This window comes from Pristis pectinata, chromosome 8 (genome assembly GCF_009764475.1).
Source record: "Pristis pectinata isolate sPriPec2 chromosome 8, sPriPec2.1.pri, whole genome shotgun sequence".
In the NCBI taxonomy this organism is placed as follows: Eukaryota; Metazoa; Chordata; class Chondrichthyes; order Rhinopristiformes; family Pristidae; genus Pristis; species Pristis pectinata.
The window spans coordinates 37,335,432-37,352,540 of NC_067412.1; the positions used below are offsets into that span (position 1 = coordinate 37,335,432).

Sequence of the window (17,109 nt, forward strand, 5' to 3'; positions counted from 1 at the left end):
TGCAGAGAGGTCAAGGCAGTAGGACTAACTTGGGATTGATACAGAGGATGGGCAGATACCAGGGCAATAGGATTAGGACAGTGACCCAAATGGCTGCCTTTTATGCTGAAATCTTTGCAGGTTGTAAAGAAGTATTCCGCAACCTGGGCTGCGTGATTGAGCTACGCTGGACCCTTTGGATACTGTTGGTGGGTGGGGGGAATGACCTAACAGAGGCCAGCACCAGTAGCCAGGTCAGTGGCACCGTGCCTGTTTCTGAGGCAAAGAAGGGAAGGGTGAAGTCAGGCAGAGCGATAGTGATAGAGGACGTGATAGTAAGGGGCACAGATAGGTGTTCCTGGGGCCGCAATCAAGACTCCAGGATGGTGTGTTGCCTCCCTGGTGCCAGGGTCAAGGACGTCTCACAGTGGGTACAGGACATTCTGAGAGAGGAGGGTGAGCAGCCAGAGGTTGTGGTCCAATGACGTAGGCAGGAGTAGGAATGAGGTCCTGCAAAATGATTTTAGGGAGCTGAGTAGAAAGTTAAAAAGAGGACTTCCAGAGTTGTAATCTCAGGATTACTACCTGTGCCACGTGCTGGTGAGGTGAAAAGTAGATACATAGTGCAGTTCAATACATGGCTAAGGAGCTAATGCAGGAGGGAGGGCTTCAGATTTATGGATCATTGGGCTCTCTTCCAGGCCAGGTGGGACCTGTACAAATAAGACAGTTTGCATTTGAACTGGAGGGGAACTAATATCCTCACCAGGAGGTTTGCTAGCGCTAATGGGGAGGGGTTAAACTAGAGTGGCAGGGGGATGGGCAACAGGTGGTAGGGCTGAGAGCAAGAAAGATGGGATGACAAGTAAGTAAGGAAGGACAGGAAGGGACAGGCTAATAAACATAGTGGGACTGATGGGATAAAATGTGTTTATTTCAATGCTAGGTGTATTATGGGTATGGAGGTTGACTTACAGCCTGGATCAGTACATGGAATTATGATGTTGTTGCCATTACAGAGACCTAGATATGTGAGGGACAAGACTGGCTGCTCAACGTTCCTGAGGTTTGTTGTTTTAGACGTGATAGAGAGCGGGGTAAAAGAGGTGCAGGGGTTGCACTACTGATAAGGGAGAATGTCACAGCAGTACTCAGAGAGGACATACTGGAGGGTTCATCCACAGAAGCAATTTGGGTGGAGCTCAAAAACAGGATAGGTGCGATTATGTTGATGGGATTATACTATAGGTCTCCCAGTAGCCACTGAGAGGTGTAAGAACAGATATGTAGACAAATTATTGGAAAGGTGCAGAAACAGCAGGGTTGTCATAGTGGGGGACTTTAACTTCCCCAGAATTGATTGGAACTTCCTTAATACAAAAAGCTTAAATGGGGGGGGATTTCTTCAAAGCATCCAAGAGGGGTTCTTGAAACAGTATGTGGAGTGTCCAACTAGAGAAGAGAGCATACAGGACCTAGTTTTGGGAAATGAGCCAGGCCAGGTGACAGACCTGATAATGGGTGAACATTTTGGGAACAGTGACCACAACTGACTGCGTTTTAAGATAGTTACGAGTAAGGATAAAATCGGATCTTGCAGGAAGGTACTAAATTGGGGAAGGCCAAATTACAACAAGGTAAGACAGGAGCTAAGGGGCATTGATTGGGAGCAGCTGCTATCGGACAAGTCCACGTCTGACATGTGGGAGTTGTTTAAAGACCAGCTGATCAGAGTGCAGGATCGGCATGTTCAGGTAAGGAGTAAGGACAAAGATGGCAAGGTACGGGAACTTTGGACGACCTGAGAGGTCCTAAACTTAATCAGGAAGAAAAAGAAAGCATACGCAAGGCTAAGGAAGCTAAAATCAGACTGGGTCCTTGTGGAATATAAAGATAGCAGGAAAATGCTCAAGCAGGCAATTAGGAAGGCCAATAGAGGCCATAAAATGTCCTTGGCAAGCAGGGTCAAGGAGAATCCCAAGGCACTTTATACTTATATTAAGAAAAAGGATAACTAAGGAGAGGGTAGGTCCACTCAAGAATAAAGGAGAGTATTTGTACTTGGAGTCGGAGCAAGTGGCTGAGGTACTAAATGACAACTTTGCATCGGTATTTACCGAGGAGAAGAAATTGAACAATAGTGAAAACAGAGTGGGACGTGCTAATGTGCTGGGACATTTTGAGATTAAGGAGGAGGTAGTGCTGGGTCTTCTGAAAAGTACTTAGATGGATAAGTCCCTAGGGCCTGATGGCATATATCCCAGAATATTGAAAGAAGGAAGTGAGGAGATTGCTGGGGCTTTGACAAGGATCTTCTAGCAACAGGCAAGATCCCAGAGGACTGGAGAGGAGCAAATATTGTGCCTTCATTCAAGAAGGGAAATAGGGATAATCCAGGTAACTATAGGCCAGCGAGCCTCACATCAGTGGTTGGGAAGCTATTGGAGAGGATACTGAGGGATAGGATTTATGCACATTTGGAAAGTCATGGCCTGCTTAGGGACAGTCAGCATGGCTTTGTGCAGGGCAGGTCATGTCTTGCAAACTTAATTGAGTTTTTCTGAGGAGTTGACAAAGTTGCTTGATGATGGTAAGGCAGTGGATGTTATCTACATGGACTTTAGTAAGGCATTTGACAAAGTCCCTCATGGTAGGTTGATTGAGAAGATAAAGATGCATGGGATCCAGGGTAAATTGCAAGTTTGGACTCAGAACTGACTTGCCCATAGAAGACAGAGAGTAGGGGTGGAAGGCTGTTATTCTGGCTGGAGGTCCATGAGCAGTGGTGTTCCGCAGGGACTGGTGCTGGGACCTCTGTTGTTTGTGATATATATCAATGGTTTGGATGGAAATGTAGATGGGTGGATTAGCAAGTTTGCGGATGACACCAAGATAGGTGGAGTTGTGGACAGTGTAAAGGACTATCAAAAGGTACAGCAGGATATAGATCAGTTACAGATATGAGTAGAAAAGTCGCAGATGGATTTAATCCAGGCAAGTATGAGGTCTTGCACTCGGGAGCTCAAATGAAAGGAGAAAGTATACAGTTAAAGGTAGGCCCTTAACAGCATTGGGGATCTTGGGGTCCAAGTTCATAGTTCACTGAAAGTGGTTATGCAACTGAATAAGGTGGTAAAGAAGGCGTATGGAATGCTTGCCTTCATTGGTAGGGGTGTTGAGTATAAGAGTAAGGAAGTCATGCTGCAGCTGTATAAAACTTTAGTCAGACCGCACTTGGAGTATTGTGTGCAGTTCTGGTCGCCCCATTATAAGCAGGATGTGGAGACTGGAAAGGGTGCAGAAGAGGTTTACCAGGATGCTGCCTAGATTAGAGGGTATGAGCTATAGGGAAAGGTTGGACAAACTTGGATTGTTCTTGGAGCATCGGTGCCTAAGGGGAGACCTGACAGAGGTTTTTAACATTATGAGAGGCATAGATAGGGTAGACAGTCAGAATCTGTTCCCCAGGGTAGAAATGTCAAACACCAGAGGAATGCTTTTAAGGTTGGGTGGGGGGGGACGGGAAGTTTAAAGGTGACGTGAGGGGCAAGTTTTTTACACAGAGAGTTGCAGGCGCCTGGAATGGGTTACCGGGGTAATGGTGGATGCAGACAGTTTGGAGGGATATGGATGATAAACAGGAGGAGGACATTTAGTATAAATCAGCATCAAGATCGACACAACATCATGGGCAGAATGGCCTATCCAGTGCTGTACTGTTCAATGTTCTATGGACCTGTCACTGAAACCTATTTCCTTCAGTAGGGAAATGTCCCGTTGAAGTGTTTGTGAATTGTGGCTCCAGTAGCTGCAATTGCAGATTTGCTCATCCCTTTCCTTCATTCCCCCTGTGTTTGGTTTGAAGTTGACCCCGCCCCACTGTACGAGCAGACGTACCGTACAAAGACAACGGAGAAGCTCACATTTTATATAGCACATTTTATGACCCTCTCCTCTGTAACCCTCTCTCCCCCACAGTCATTCCTCAGTGTTTTAAAGTACTTTTGAAGTACAGTATCTGTGGGGAAAACAGCAGCTGAGGTGTGCACAGGCAGGTCCTTGTAATAAATTAATGGTCATAATCTGCCTCAAAGACCAATTTCGCCCCTTCCCTAACTTAAGGTTATCAGCAGTTGATCAGAGGTGGAATGTGACTCCAAGCAGTCTCTTGAACAGCAGCGTCAATTTACGGAGAAAACGGAACATCTAAAGGTCAGAGGAAACAGAAACTATAGCAATGTTTCCATTTAAAAGCATGGTAGTTTCTTCAAAAAAAAATGCAGTGTGCCTAGGTTAATGTGCATAAAATCAGCATCAGTCCCTTAAAGTAGCATGGCCATCAAGGTTAATTGGTTGGAAATTTACCCAATCACCTCCACTCTGGTTGGCTGTAATGTTGTTACAATACAGAGCCAAGAAATTCCAGTGCAATATTAGGGAACACGGGAATGGTGTGGATGTCATAAGCCTAGACTGTTTTGATCATTGTCTCACCACATAGTAATTCACAAGATCACAAGATCACAAGACAAGGGAGCAGAAGCAGGCCATTCGGCCCATCGAGTCTGCTCCAAGGAAAAGGGAAAAAAGTGAGAAATGGGGAATGGGGAAAAAAAATTACTCTAATCCCAATTTCCGGCCTTATCCCCATATCCCTTGATATCCTGACTATTTAGATATCTATCTATCTCCTCCTTGAATGCCCCCACTGATCTGGCCTCCACTGCTGTACGTGGCAAGGAGTTCCACAAATTCACCACCCTCTGGCTAAAGAAATTTCTCCTCATCTCTGTTTTGAAACTGTACCCTCTAATTCTAAGATTGTGCCCTGTGGTCCTGGACTCACCCGCCAAGGGAAACAGCCTAGCCACATCTACTCTGTCCTTTCCTATCAACATTTTAAATGTCGCTATGATGTCCCCTCTCATTCTTCTGTACTCCAATTCAATTGTTGCTTAGATATAAAAGACTGGGTGTTGGGTACTTTCACAAACAGGATGGGCTGACCTACCTGTCTTTCCTCAAGGCATGTCACGAGCCATTGGCTCAAGTAGACTTGTGGCCAGTGGAGTTAGAGGGCAAGGTGTTGGGGCAATCGGAGACTCAGGCAAGGACAAATGATATTGGAAGGCGGGGTTGTGGTACATTCTGCTGAGAGCAGGGGCTTGGGAACATCAAAGGTGGGGGGGGCGGAGTTTCAGGGGGCAGATGGGGTTGTACTGTTACAGAGTCAGTTCAGCTAGGTTGAGATTTGCCAAAGATTGGAGGTCTCCCAGGACAACACTGCTATTTTAAAAACCACGTTGTCCCAGGAATGCACAAAGACAGGCACTCCCAAGACAACATGCTGTATATTTTTCTGCAATTCTCCAACATCCTATTGCACAAAGCCCTGATATGAAAATCAAGTCTTGGTCACTAGGGTAATTCACGAAGAACCTGGTCAAATTTTCTGAGTGATGTGAAGTGATGGTTTCTCACTTTGCAAAAGTTTGCTCCCGCTATTGGGAAGGCTTTAAACTAATTTGACAGGGGAATGGCCCACAGAGTGGATATACAATTAGAGGGGAGGTACAGTCAAATATGGAAAAAATTGTTAGGCAAACCGGTAGGCAGAGCAGACATTGGCATGTACAGGTGCATCGATTAGAAGGCTAAATTGCATCTGTTTTAGAGGACTGTAACACAGATGAACTTGGAGCATCAATCAGTACAGGAGAATACAATTTTGCTGCAATCATGGAGACACAGTTGAATGGTCAGGACTGGCAACTCAACATTCCAGGGTATTGAAGCTTCGAGCATGATTGGGTAGGAAATAAGAGGAGAGGGCATTGCATATTGATTGAGGAGATTACCACTGCAGTAATGTGGCAGGATGTCCTAGAAGGCTCTTCAAATGTGGCCATGTGAATAGAAGTTAGACATATGAAAGGAGCAATCACTTTGGTCAGATTATACTATAGGCTTCCCAACAATCAGTGCAAGATGAAATCCCGTAAGACTATAACCCTATCACTATTACACCTCTCTGTGACTTGCGCACTGCAACCACCCTCTGGATGAAAATAACTTTCCTCAGATTCCTTCTAATTCCTTTCTTGTGAGGTCATCTTCCCAATATTAACTGAGCTCACCTTAGGCTGGAGGGGTTGGAATTTTTGAAGTGCATCCAGGAAAGATTTTTAGTCATAGAGCCATAGAGTGATATAGCACATAAATAGCTCCTTTGACCCAATAAGACCATGCCAACCATTGACACTAATCCCATTTTATTCTCCCTTTATTCCTATCAACTCCTCTAGATTCTACCACCCAGCTGCACTTGAGGGGCAATTTACTGTGGCCACTTAACCTACTAACATGCATGTCTTTGTGATGCGGGAGGAAATCGGAGCTCCCGGAGGAAATTCCCGTGGTCCCAGGGAGAACATGTAAACTCAACACCGAGAGCATAGAGGTCGAGATTGAATCCATGTGGCTATAGCTGTAAGGCAGCAGCTCTACTAGCTGCACCACTGTGCAGCCCCAAAGCCTTGTGCCAGTAACTAGGCAGTACTACAAGAGAAGGGCCAGTAGGGACCTAAACTTAGGAAATGAAGCAGGTCAAGTAGCTGAAGTGTCTGTATTTGAGCTTTTTGGAAATAATGACCATAACTCAGCAAGTTTCAGGGTAGTTATGGAAAGGGTGACCCCAAAATTAAGATGCTGAATTAGGGGAAGTCCAGTTTCAACATCATAAGAAAGGACCTGGCTAAGGTAAACTGGGAGTAGTTACTTCTAGGAAAGTCTACATCTGACAAATGGGAGTCTTTGAAAAGTGAAATAGTGAGAGCACAGGGCTAATGTAATGAAATATTAGGAAGGGAAGTCCAGAGAACCCTAGATGTTAAAGGATATTGAATGAGTTTTTTGAAGAAGTAGCAAAATATATTGATGAGGTCAGTGCAGTTATGAGAGGCATACGGTGGGTGGATAGTGAGAAACATTTCCCACGCCAGAGATGTCTAACATGAGCGGGTGTAGGTTTAAAGTGAGGGGTAAGAGAATTAGAAGGAATCGGAGGTAAGTTTTTTCATCCAGTGGGTGGTTGCAATCTGCTTAAGGTGGTAGAGATCAGGCACTCTCACAACATTTAAAAAATACCTCGACAAGCACTTTAATTGCCAAGGCTTATGGACCAAGTATAACTGGGTACATGATGGTCGGCATGGATGTGAGTTTGTACATTCTCCCCGTGTCTGCATGGGTTTTCTCCGGGTGCTCTGGTTTCCTCCCACATTCCAAAGACGTACAGGTTAGGAAGTTGAGGGCATGCTATGTTGGCGCCGGAAGCGTGGCGACACTTGTAGGCTGCCCCCAGAACGCTACGTAAAAAGATGCATTTCATCATGTGCTTCAATGTACATGTGACTAATAAAGATACCTTATCTTATCTCATGGGCTGAAGGGCCTGTTTCAATGTTGTGTGGCTCTAATTTCCAGGCAATTTTGTGCTCTCTGTGCAAACCTAGTCTTCATGATCAGCTTGCTGCTGAAAAAAATCTGGTGACTCATTAGGGTGGCGCACTGGTGTAAGAGGTAGTGCTGCTACCTCACAGCTCCAACCACCCACTTGGCTCCTGACCACTAGTGCTGCCTGTGTGGAGTTTGCATGTTCTCGCCATGACCATGTGAGTTTCCTCCAGGTGCTCCAGTTTCCTCCCATATCCCAAATAAGTTAATTGGCCACTGTAAATTTTTCCTACTGTAGGTGGGTGGTTGAAGAATCAAGGGGGTGTTGATGGGCATGTGAAAGAGAATAGACCCCAGGGAAATAAATGAGGGAATGGGATTGATGGGATTACTCTGAGAGCCAACATGAACTCAAAGGGCCACATGGTCTCCCCCACGCCGTAACAAAATATGAAATATAATAGATTTGCTCTGAAAAAACTTACAATACCAGTGCCTGAGCTTGTTTCTCAATCTGAATTTCAGAACTGGATTTATTCTGTTTTATCTTATGAGAGGGATTACTCAACTGATGTTACTGTAAACAGGTAAGTTCATGGTTGGCTGAGTATTAGAGTCTGTTCAAAACAGTTGGAGAAGGCTGGAGGGGTCTTTGATTTTTCCAATATTTAAAACTGTCTGTTGGTACCTGCCATGGAGCTTCAATCAGCAGGCATTTTAAAGGAATCCAGCATCCAAAGTATATCTGACTGTCACAAATTAGGAGGGGTCTTTCCATGAGACAACTAAGATTTACTGGAGTATTACTAGAGAAAAAAATTGACAGCCATGAAAGCATTTCTTTTGAAGGTGGAGGGATGACCTAATTGAGATGTTTACAATGATTAAATAATCAATAAAGAGAAGCTGCTCTCCCCCCTTCCCCTCACCCCTCCCCCCACTCCCCTCCCCTCACCTCTCACCTCCCCTCCCCTCACCTCTCACTTCCCCTCCCCTCACCTCCTCTGACTTGTTCAGAACAAGGTATTTGATTAAACTTAGATCAGGGGAAAATGGAAAATGATAAGATTTGGAAAAGTGTGCTGGACAAAGAGTTAGGTAACAGACATTGCCACAACATATAAATTGGCCTAATGAATGTGAAAATAAAACCATTAGAAAGAGCATTTAACTATAATCTCATTTTTTTTTAAACAGACCAAGCGTGCTGAAATTAAACCTGTATTTCCAAGAGATCAATTTCAGGACAATACAAGAGGACCCAGCCTTGACAGTAAGTTTCCATAGTACACATAATCCTCTTCAATGTTCATTCTACCGGTTACAGCTGAGGTTCACACTACATTCTGGTTCCAGGCAACATGTCACACATGGGGTGTGCAGAACCAAAAGGGATATCCCTTCTTCCCAGGCTTGGAAAGATATCCATTCCTGGGGTAGAATCCATTGTTCACGTTGTTTAGAGGTTATAAAAGGACCTTCATTGGGTGGGTAGGGTTTGTTATTGGGGAGCATGTGTGGATTTGCAGCCTAATAAAAAGATTCTACTCTTCCAGATTGACTGGCTTCCCTCCCAGTTGGGCGGACAATTTGGGTTCTGGATGGGTGGCTCCATCCTGTGCATCGTTGAGCTGATGGAGATCTTGATCGACTGCCTGTGGATCACTGTCATCAAGGTGGTGAAGTGGTGTGTGGAGCGTAGGTCCCGCAGAGCTCGACCACACTCTTCCCAGCCTCCGCCAACCGTGAGCCAATCGATCGAGGAGCATGTAAACGATGGATTCCAGCCGGAGCAGGAAGGAGGCCATGTGGAAAGGCCTTGTGCCCTGGCAATCCCGGGTACACCCCCTCCTCAGTACGACTCACTCCTGATCTATCCAATCAACAAAGTTGTCAACACTTGGGACTGAGGATTTTGTTTGAGCTATATTTCATGACTGTTAGTAGTGGATCTGCCAACATTCTCGGGGGGAGAAAAGGTTGAACCCGGATGGCATAATACAGCTATCTCACTAAATGGTCATATCAGCTGCATAAATAAGAAAATAAATGGCACCTTTCACAGTCTCAGGATGCCTTAAATCACTTCAGAATGAAACATACTTATTCATCGAGTGTAGGAAATACAGCAGACAATTTGCCCACAGTACACTCTCACAAACAGCACTACAAAACCCAAGCAGATAGGCTACTAGAATGAGGTTTAATGAGGGATAGTGCTCTGGGACCTAATACCTCCCAGCATCCTTGTCTCATTGACAGCATCTTCAACCTGGCAGCATGAATTCTCAAACTTCTGGTACCCGCTCCCCCTCTGTCCCTTTTCTCTCTCCTCCTCATCCACCTGGCCCCTGTCATCCTATCCTTTCCTCCTTGCCCACCACCTCCATCTGCCCATCGCCCACACACTCCTCCCACTGGTTCCTATCCCCACCTTTATTCCACCCTTCACCTTCCTCTCCTATCAGATTCCATCAACTTCAGCCCTTTGTCACTTCTATCAACTTCCAGGTTCTGACATCATTCCCACTCTCTCCCCCCCCCACCCCTCCCACCCCACCTGGATCCACCTATCACTTACCAGCTCTTGCTCCACCCCTTCCTTCCACTTCTTATACTAGCTATCTCCCCTCTTTCTTTCAGTCCAGATGAAGGGTGTCGCCCTGAAATGTCGATTAATCATTTGCCTCCATAGATGCTGCCTGACCCGCTGAGTTCGTCCAGCATCTCATGTCTTGCTCATTCACAGCATCTTCAGCAGTGCAGCACTTTCTCAGTACTGCACTTTGAAGCTGGATTTTGTTCATGGGCCTGGAAGCAGACCTGTACCTATAACCCTCTGCCTTAAAGGCAAATGTGCTGACAACATTGAAACTGCAATACAAGTTAGTCACAAGTACACTTCAACGTGTGATTAATAAACTAAGCATCAGGGCTAATATTTGAAAATAAGGGTTTTTAGGAAATCACTCTGGAGAAATAAAAAATATTTATTTTTTGAAAATATTTTCTTTGAAAGATGGAAATAAATGTGTGTGCCAGGAAGTCTGAAATCATGTGTTTCTTTTGGATGCCAACATTCCAAAAACCTCCCGTAGTTATGAGAAGTTTGGATGAAACCATAATTGAAAATTTAAAAAAAACTGCAGATGCTGGAAGTCTGAAATAAAAATGTAACATGCTGGAAGCATTCAGCAAGTCAGGCAGCCTCAGCGGAAAGAGAAACAGAGTTAATGTTTTGGGTTGGAGACTTCATCAGAACTGGAAAAGTGAGGACAAAAGTTTTAAGTTGCTGGGTTGGATGGGGGGGGGGGGGTTGGGGGGGTGGAATAAATAATGGGAATGCCTCTGACGAAGGCAGGGTGCCCAGGTGATCCCACTCTCTACGGAGCCTTCTGCTTCACAGGTTAGTAAGGGAAATTGGAGAAAGAGAAGACTGGCTAATGGTGCTTAATTTGGATAAGTGCAAGGTGTTGCATTTTTGGAAGACAAACGTGGGTAGGACCTTCACAGTGAATGGTAGGGGCCTGGGGAGAGTTGCAGAATAGAGGTATCTAGGAGTACAAGTAAATGGTTCCCTGAAATTAGCATCACAGGAAGACAAGGTGGCGAAGAAGGCTTTTGGCACACTGGCCTTCATCATTCGGGGCATTACAGAAGTCAGGATGTTATATTGCAGTTGAGCAAGACATTGGTGAGGTCACATTTTTGTTCATGCTGCCAAAGGAAAGATGCCATAAAGCTGTAAAGAGTTCCGAGGATGTTTCTGGGACTTTGAGGGACTGAGTTATGGAGAGAGGTTAAGACTTTCTTCATTGGAATGTAGAAGAATGAGTGGTGATCTTATAGTGGTGTATAAAATCATGAGGGGGATAGATAGGGTGAATGCACACAGTCTTTTTCCAAGGGTTGGGGATTTAAGAACTAGAGGACATAGGTTTAGGGTGTGAGGGGAGAGATTTAATAGGAACCTGAGGGGCAACTTTTTGGTCCATATGTGGAATGAGCTGCCAGAGGAAGTGGTTGAGGCAGGTACATTAACAATGTTTAAAAGGCACTTGGACAGGTACATAGATAGGAGAGGTTTAGAGGGATATGGGCCAAACGGGAATCTCGGTCGGCGTGGACCAGTTGGGCCGAAGGGGCTGTTTCCGTGCTGTGTGACTCTATGACCCGAAGATAAAGGGACACATAAGAGCTGTGAAATGCAGGTCAGAGTTGTTGCAGAGAACTGAAGCCACAAGGAAAATGCTGGGAAAGTCCAGCTAATCAGGGCAGTGACAGAGAAAAACCGAGTTACTAATACAGATGGTGAAACTTTCAGCAGAACTGGCCAGCAAAAGCAAGTTATTGAAAGTCCCAGAGAGTCCGAGGACAGAGCTCCCCTGATCCCCACCTTCCAGACCACTAGCTTCCACATTCAATGGACTTCCCTGTGCAATTTCCACCGCTCCAAAAAGACTTCATCACCAGACACTCCCCTCCGCTTTCAGTATTCCGAAGGAACCTTTCCCTTCAGGACTACCTGCTCTGCTCTTCCATCTCCACCAAACGCTTCCCTTCTCATGCAACCTCAGGAGATACAACACTATCCTTTTACTACTTCCCTTCCCACTGCCCAGGGACCCAAATGGTCCTTTCAGGTGAAGCAGTGATTCACTTGCACTTTTTCCAATTTACTGTATTACATTTGGTGCTCACAATGTGGACTGCTCTACAATGAAAGAACTAAACACAGGTTGGGTGACAGCCTTGCAGAACACCTCCACTGAGTACACAGAGATAACCATGAGCTTCCAGTTAACTGTAATTTCAATTCTCCAAACCACACCCCATTCTATTGGTATTTAGCCTCCTGCATTATTCCAATGAGGTCCAACATAAGCTTGAGGAACAGCATCTTCTCACAGTGCTGTCTGTGTGGAGTTTGCATGTTCCCCCTGTAACTGCATGGGTTTCTCCAGGATGCCCTGGTTCCTTCCTACAAAGACCTGTGAGTTGTTAAGTTAATTGGCTGTTGTAATTTGTCCCTAGTGCATAGATGAGAGGTACAATCTAGTGGGGAGTTGATGGGGAAGTGGGGAGAAGAAAATGGGATTAGTGTAGGATTATTGTAAATGGGTGGTTGATGATCGACATGGACCCAGTGGCCAAAGGACATGTTTCTTTGCTGTGCAACCCTATGACAATGACTCTACAATACAAATTTGTGGCATGGTCAGAATTAACAGGCCAGGTCATGTTAACCTCAATCCAGTTAATCCAGAGAGAACCACTGGCTAGCTTCAGTGCACATGTCTGGACTCCTGTGCACTGCAGCATACAAATATAGGAAAGGTGGTCACATCTGACCTCATGTTCCATCCTTAAGACTCCATCAAACAGGCTAGGTACACTTCATACCTGGCTTCTCCGCCGCACACCAGCACAACACGCAGCCCTGTTCATTTCAATGGAGTCACTAATTTATACTAAAGAGCTAAGTGAAGTGAAATGGTTGCATTTCTTTATTTAATTAACTAGAAAGTGTTTTCTTAAATGGTAAGAGAGTGAAAGGTGTCGCTGCTCAGGGACTTGGTTCTTGGAGGGTTGGATTTCGGGTATAGTCAAGTCGGGTTTGCTGAAGGTTATAATTTGCACTGGAAAGTGGCAAATCAACATAAACCCCCAAACAGGTTAACCAGTGGTCTTCAGGAATGTGATCCTGCCAACACCAGTTTGGGACTCCAGTCATTGAAAATGTGGTTGAATTTGCTGGGAGTCATTAATCCAGACTGCCAGAGATCACCGCCCACACCCCTCTTCTAGACGATAATTAAAGTTATCCTCAGTGTGGTTGCCTCAGGTGCTTAGCTTCAGTATGCAGACACGAAGTGTTAACACATTCCCTACTCTGGTTGTCTCAATATCTCTAATTCACTCACTAAGGTACTAGAGAGTCACAGGTAATTTAAAGGAACAAAAGAACTTACAGAAAGACGAGCAGTTCTCCCAATTCCATACTGAAACACTTGTAACAACACACAGAGAGCAGTTGTGTGCTACAATTCTCAAAGGGTACCTATCCCATAAAACATAAGCCACACAGGTAGCACTGGTAGGATGTCCCAACAAAGTGGACTGCACTCCCACACCATTCCTAGGTTAAGTTGTTGAAGAGAATCCAGTTAATGAGAAAACTGGGCAACAATCAGCTTAGAATGTGCTTGAAGGAAGAGAGAATGGACCAAAATTGCATATAAAGCTCCAGACAGTGTCTCACTAAGGCTTTGTGTACAAAAGAACCCAGGTCTCATTCTACCTTTCCTTTTCTCAATATATCACCCTTCAGGTAATGATTTTTTTTGTTTTTAGAATAAACGTGGATAATCTAATATATATCCACATTAAGCTGCACCTGCCATGCATTTGCCTACTCATCCAACTTGTTTAAAATCACATTGGAGCCTCTGCATGCTTTTCACAGCTCACACTCTCCCGGTGTTGTGTCATTTACAGACTTGAAGATTTCTAATCAGTTTCCCAATCTAAATCATTGATATATATTGTGAATAACTAGGGCTCAAGCACTGATCGCTGACAACCGCACCACCCACTGTCCCCCACCCCACCCCAACTCTAGTCACTGCCTGCCACCTGGAAAAAGACCCATTTACTGTGTTTCCTGCCTGTCAACAATTCACAATCCATTCCAGCATACTACCCCTAGTCCCATGTATTTTAATTTTACACAACAATCACTTATGTGGGACCTTATCAAAAGCCTTCTGGAAGTCCAGATATATCACATCCACTGTTTCTCCCTTATCAATTCTACTAGTCTAATTTTTCCTTATTTCAAACCAGTTTATGATTCCTGATGTTTGCTACTTAGCCCCATTCGGTAAAAGTTTATTGTAATGAAGAGGTACTGATTGTCCTACTGAATCCTTTTTTTTAAATGGCCACAGTGTAACCAATCCTTGGGTTATGGATTTTGAAACATGGTTAGGAAGTGTTTAAATTCTGAGCCCAGCATGTTCTGGGAACATGAGGCAATCATTAAAAAGTTTTTCATAGCTTTACCTATACAATGTGACTACAACTGCTGCCTTTGGACCCAGGTGTCACCTTTCTGGTGCTCAGCCATGTGCAGCTGAGGCTCAATTGTTAATAATTTCATCCCTGAATCAGGTGTCATGGGTTTCAGACCGGCCTCAGGACTTGAGCACATTATCCAGGCTGTCAACCCAGAACCAGTGTCTGAGAGGTTCTCCCTTCAAATGAGATGTTAAACCAAGGCCCCATTTGTCCTCAGGTGTTGAATATAGGACATCAGAGATCCCAGAGAACAGTGCAGGGTTCAGCAATATCACCACAAGATGATCTGGCCAATATGACACTGCAGTTAGTGGGAGCTTGCTGTGCCTAAATTGGCAGTTGCATTTCCTGCATTAGACACACTTCAGAAGTATATATTTAGCTGTAAACAACATAAGTTTGTGAAAGACAGATCTTCCTTTCGTCATGTTAAATGGGCACCTCAATAGAAGTAATCGCTGAACAATATGAAAGTCTCAAAACAAAATCTTGGGCAGTTCTTTTCTGTAAAAGGCATTCTGTAAAAGGCTCTTGCCCCGCTATTACTTTGAACTTTATGGAAATCAGCTGGGTCTTTGACCATCTATTGCCTTTGCAGCCTCTGCCAGAATCCACTAGATCAGCCCTGTTGAAGCCAGCACCTTGTGTCCCCAGAGCTACATCTCCTTTCATCACACCTGTCAAGATCTTGTTGTGGGAGCAGTCAATCACATTAACAGATCTTCGTCTCGCAGTAAATGAGTCATGAAAACATTCTCTAAATGTTCAAAATGATTTAAAATGAGGCCACATGTTTCTCAGTTAATGCATAAAGCAATAACAATTTTTTATCCGTCATCTAGTAAAAACAAAGAAGTTCAAATAGTTTTACTGCCAGGTGCTGCATTTCTAACTTGCAATCCATCAACATTTCATCTTTTGTAAACAATCCCTTTGGTGCTTTTCAGTTTTTTACAAGCAAACTTTAATCAAAATTAATTTAACATAACATTAATTTAAAATATACATCACAGAAATACAAAATATTGATCTCTGTTATCACTTACAAACTTAAAGATTGCCAGATTTTGAGAGATTTCCGGGTGCAGCATGGAGTACATTCAGTCTAAATCAGTTCAGGATGAAGACAAGACTCAAAAGCTTCTCAAAACTACATACATAGAGAAAGCAATTAACTTAAAAGAAGCCTGTGCTTGTCGAAAGCAACATTGAAAATAAACACAAGCATATTTTAACAGATACTTTCAAACTACTGTACAAACTATTATAGTATTCTTAATCTTAATGTCTTTAGTAGTTTTACACATGCACATAGGGTGCCACAGCAGTGGAGTTATCATAGTGGACTAATGATCTGGAGCCAATTCAAATCATTCCAAGTGACATCAAGAAACAGATGAGAACAGTGGAGACAACAAAGACTATGGGATCAAACATTATCCCAGCTGTAGTGCTGAAGACCTACTCTCCAGAACCAACTGTGCCTCCAGCAATGCTCTTCCAGTATGGTTACAATATCGGCATCTACACAACAATGTGGAAAATTGCCCAGGGATGTTCTGTTCACGAAAAGCAAAATATAAATCCAATCCAGTTAATTATCACCCAACCAGTCTACTCTCAATCATCAGGTAGCATCTGACCAAATGTGCCACCAGAGAACTCTGACAAAACTGAAGTCAATGGGCCTCAAGGAGAAAACACTCAAGTGGCTGAGGTCATACCTTGTGAAAAGGAAGATGGTTGTGGTTGTTGGAGGTCAATTATCCCAGCCCCAGGAAAGCACCTCCCAAACTTGCAACCTCTACCACCTAGAAGGATAAGGGGTTTCTGGTGCATGGGAAAACCACTGCTTGCATGTTCTCCTAATAACACCATTCTAACATAGAAATATATTGCCTTTCCTTCATTGTCACTGGGTTTAAATCTGGAAACTCCCTCCCCACCAGCACTGTGGGAGCAGTGAAAAGGATCAATAAGGTAGCTCACCATCACATCTTTATAGGAAATTAGAGCTAGGCAATTAATGTTGGTATTCCCAGTAACATCCAGGTCCCAAAAACTGAATAAATAAAATAACTTCCAGAAGAATACAGCAAAGGTTGGATACAGAGTAAAGCTCCTCCTACATTGTCCCAGCACTGCAGAACAGGTGCAGCCCAAGTTAGTTACAGAGTTAAGTTCTGTAAGGTAGCCTAGCAAGTCTTTCACTTACGTTGAATCACCTTCTATGCTAAGAATGAATTAAATGTTTTAAAGGACTGCAGCACAAGGTGGTAATTTGACTCTTGCTTCAAACTGAACTAGGTTTGGTACTATTGAAACTGTATTTGGAATTCTGGTCATGTTTCAGACAAAGCATTACAATTGCCTGAAATATGTTTCAGACAAAGCATTACAACATACTTCCTATGCTGACAGCCTCGTGCAGTTGTTCAACCTGGTTTAATTAAGGCAAGGTGACAATGCATCCTTTCTGCCCTGAGGCTAAAGGACACCACCCAAAACAAACCCATTCGACTACAGTGACTGAACCGCACTAAGGGGTTGGTTGAGTACAGGTTTGACCTGGATCAAGCTGGTCAGGACTTGGGC

The 17,109-nt window shown here is 44.1% G+C and overlaps 1 protein-coding gene across 4 annotated transcripts in view; it reads left to right on the forward strand.

Moving 5' to 3' along the window:
- Nucleotides 1-10,447, forward strand: part of LOC127573467 (amiloride-sensitive sodium channel subunit beta-like) — a 40,330-nt gene extending 29,883 nt beyond the window's left edge. For 3 of the 4 annotated variants that reach the window (XM_052021719.1, XM_052021717.1, XM_052021718.1), the window contains exons 11-13: nt 7,960-8,021; nt 8,632-8,707; nt 8,991-10,447. In XM_052021719.1, the coding sequence (XP_051877679.1) occupies nt 7,960-8,021; nt 8,632-8,707; nt 8,991-9,344 (492 nt within the window). In that variant the 3' untranslated portion in view covers nt 9,345-10,447. The remainder of the gene's footprint in view (nt 1-7,959; nt 8,022-8,631; nt 8,708-8,990) is intronic. The other variant, XM_052021720.1, reaches the window with a different exon arrangement.
- The last annotated feature ends 6,662 nt before the right edge of the window (nt 10,448-17,109 follow it).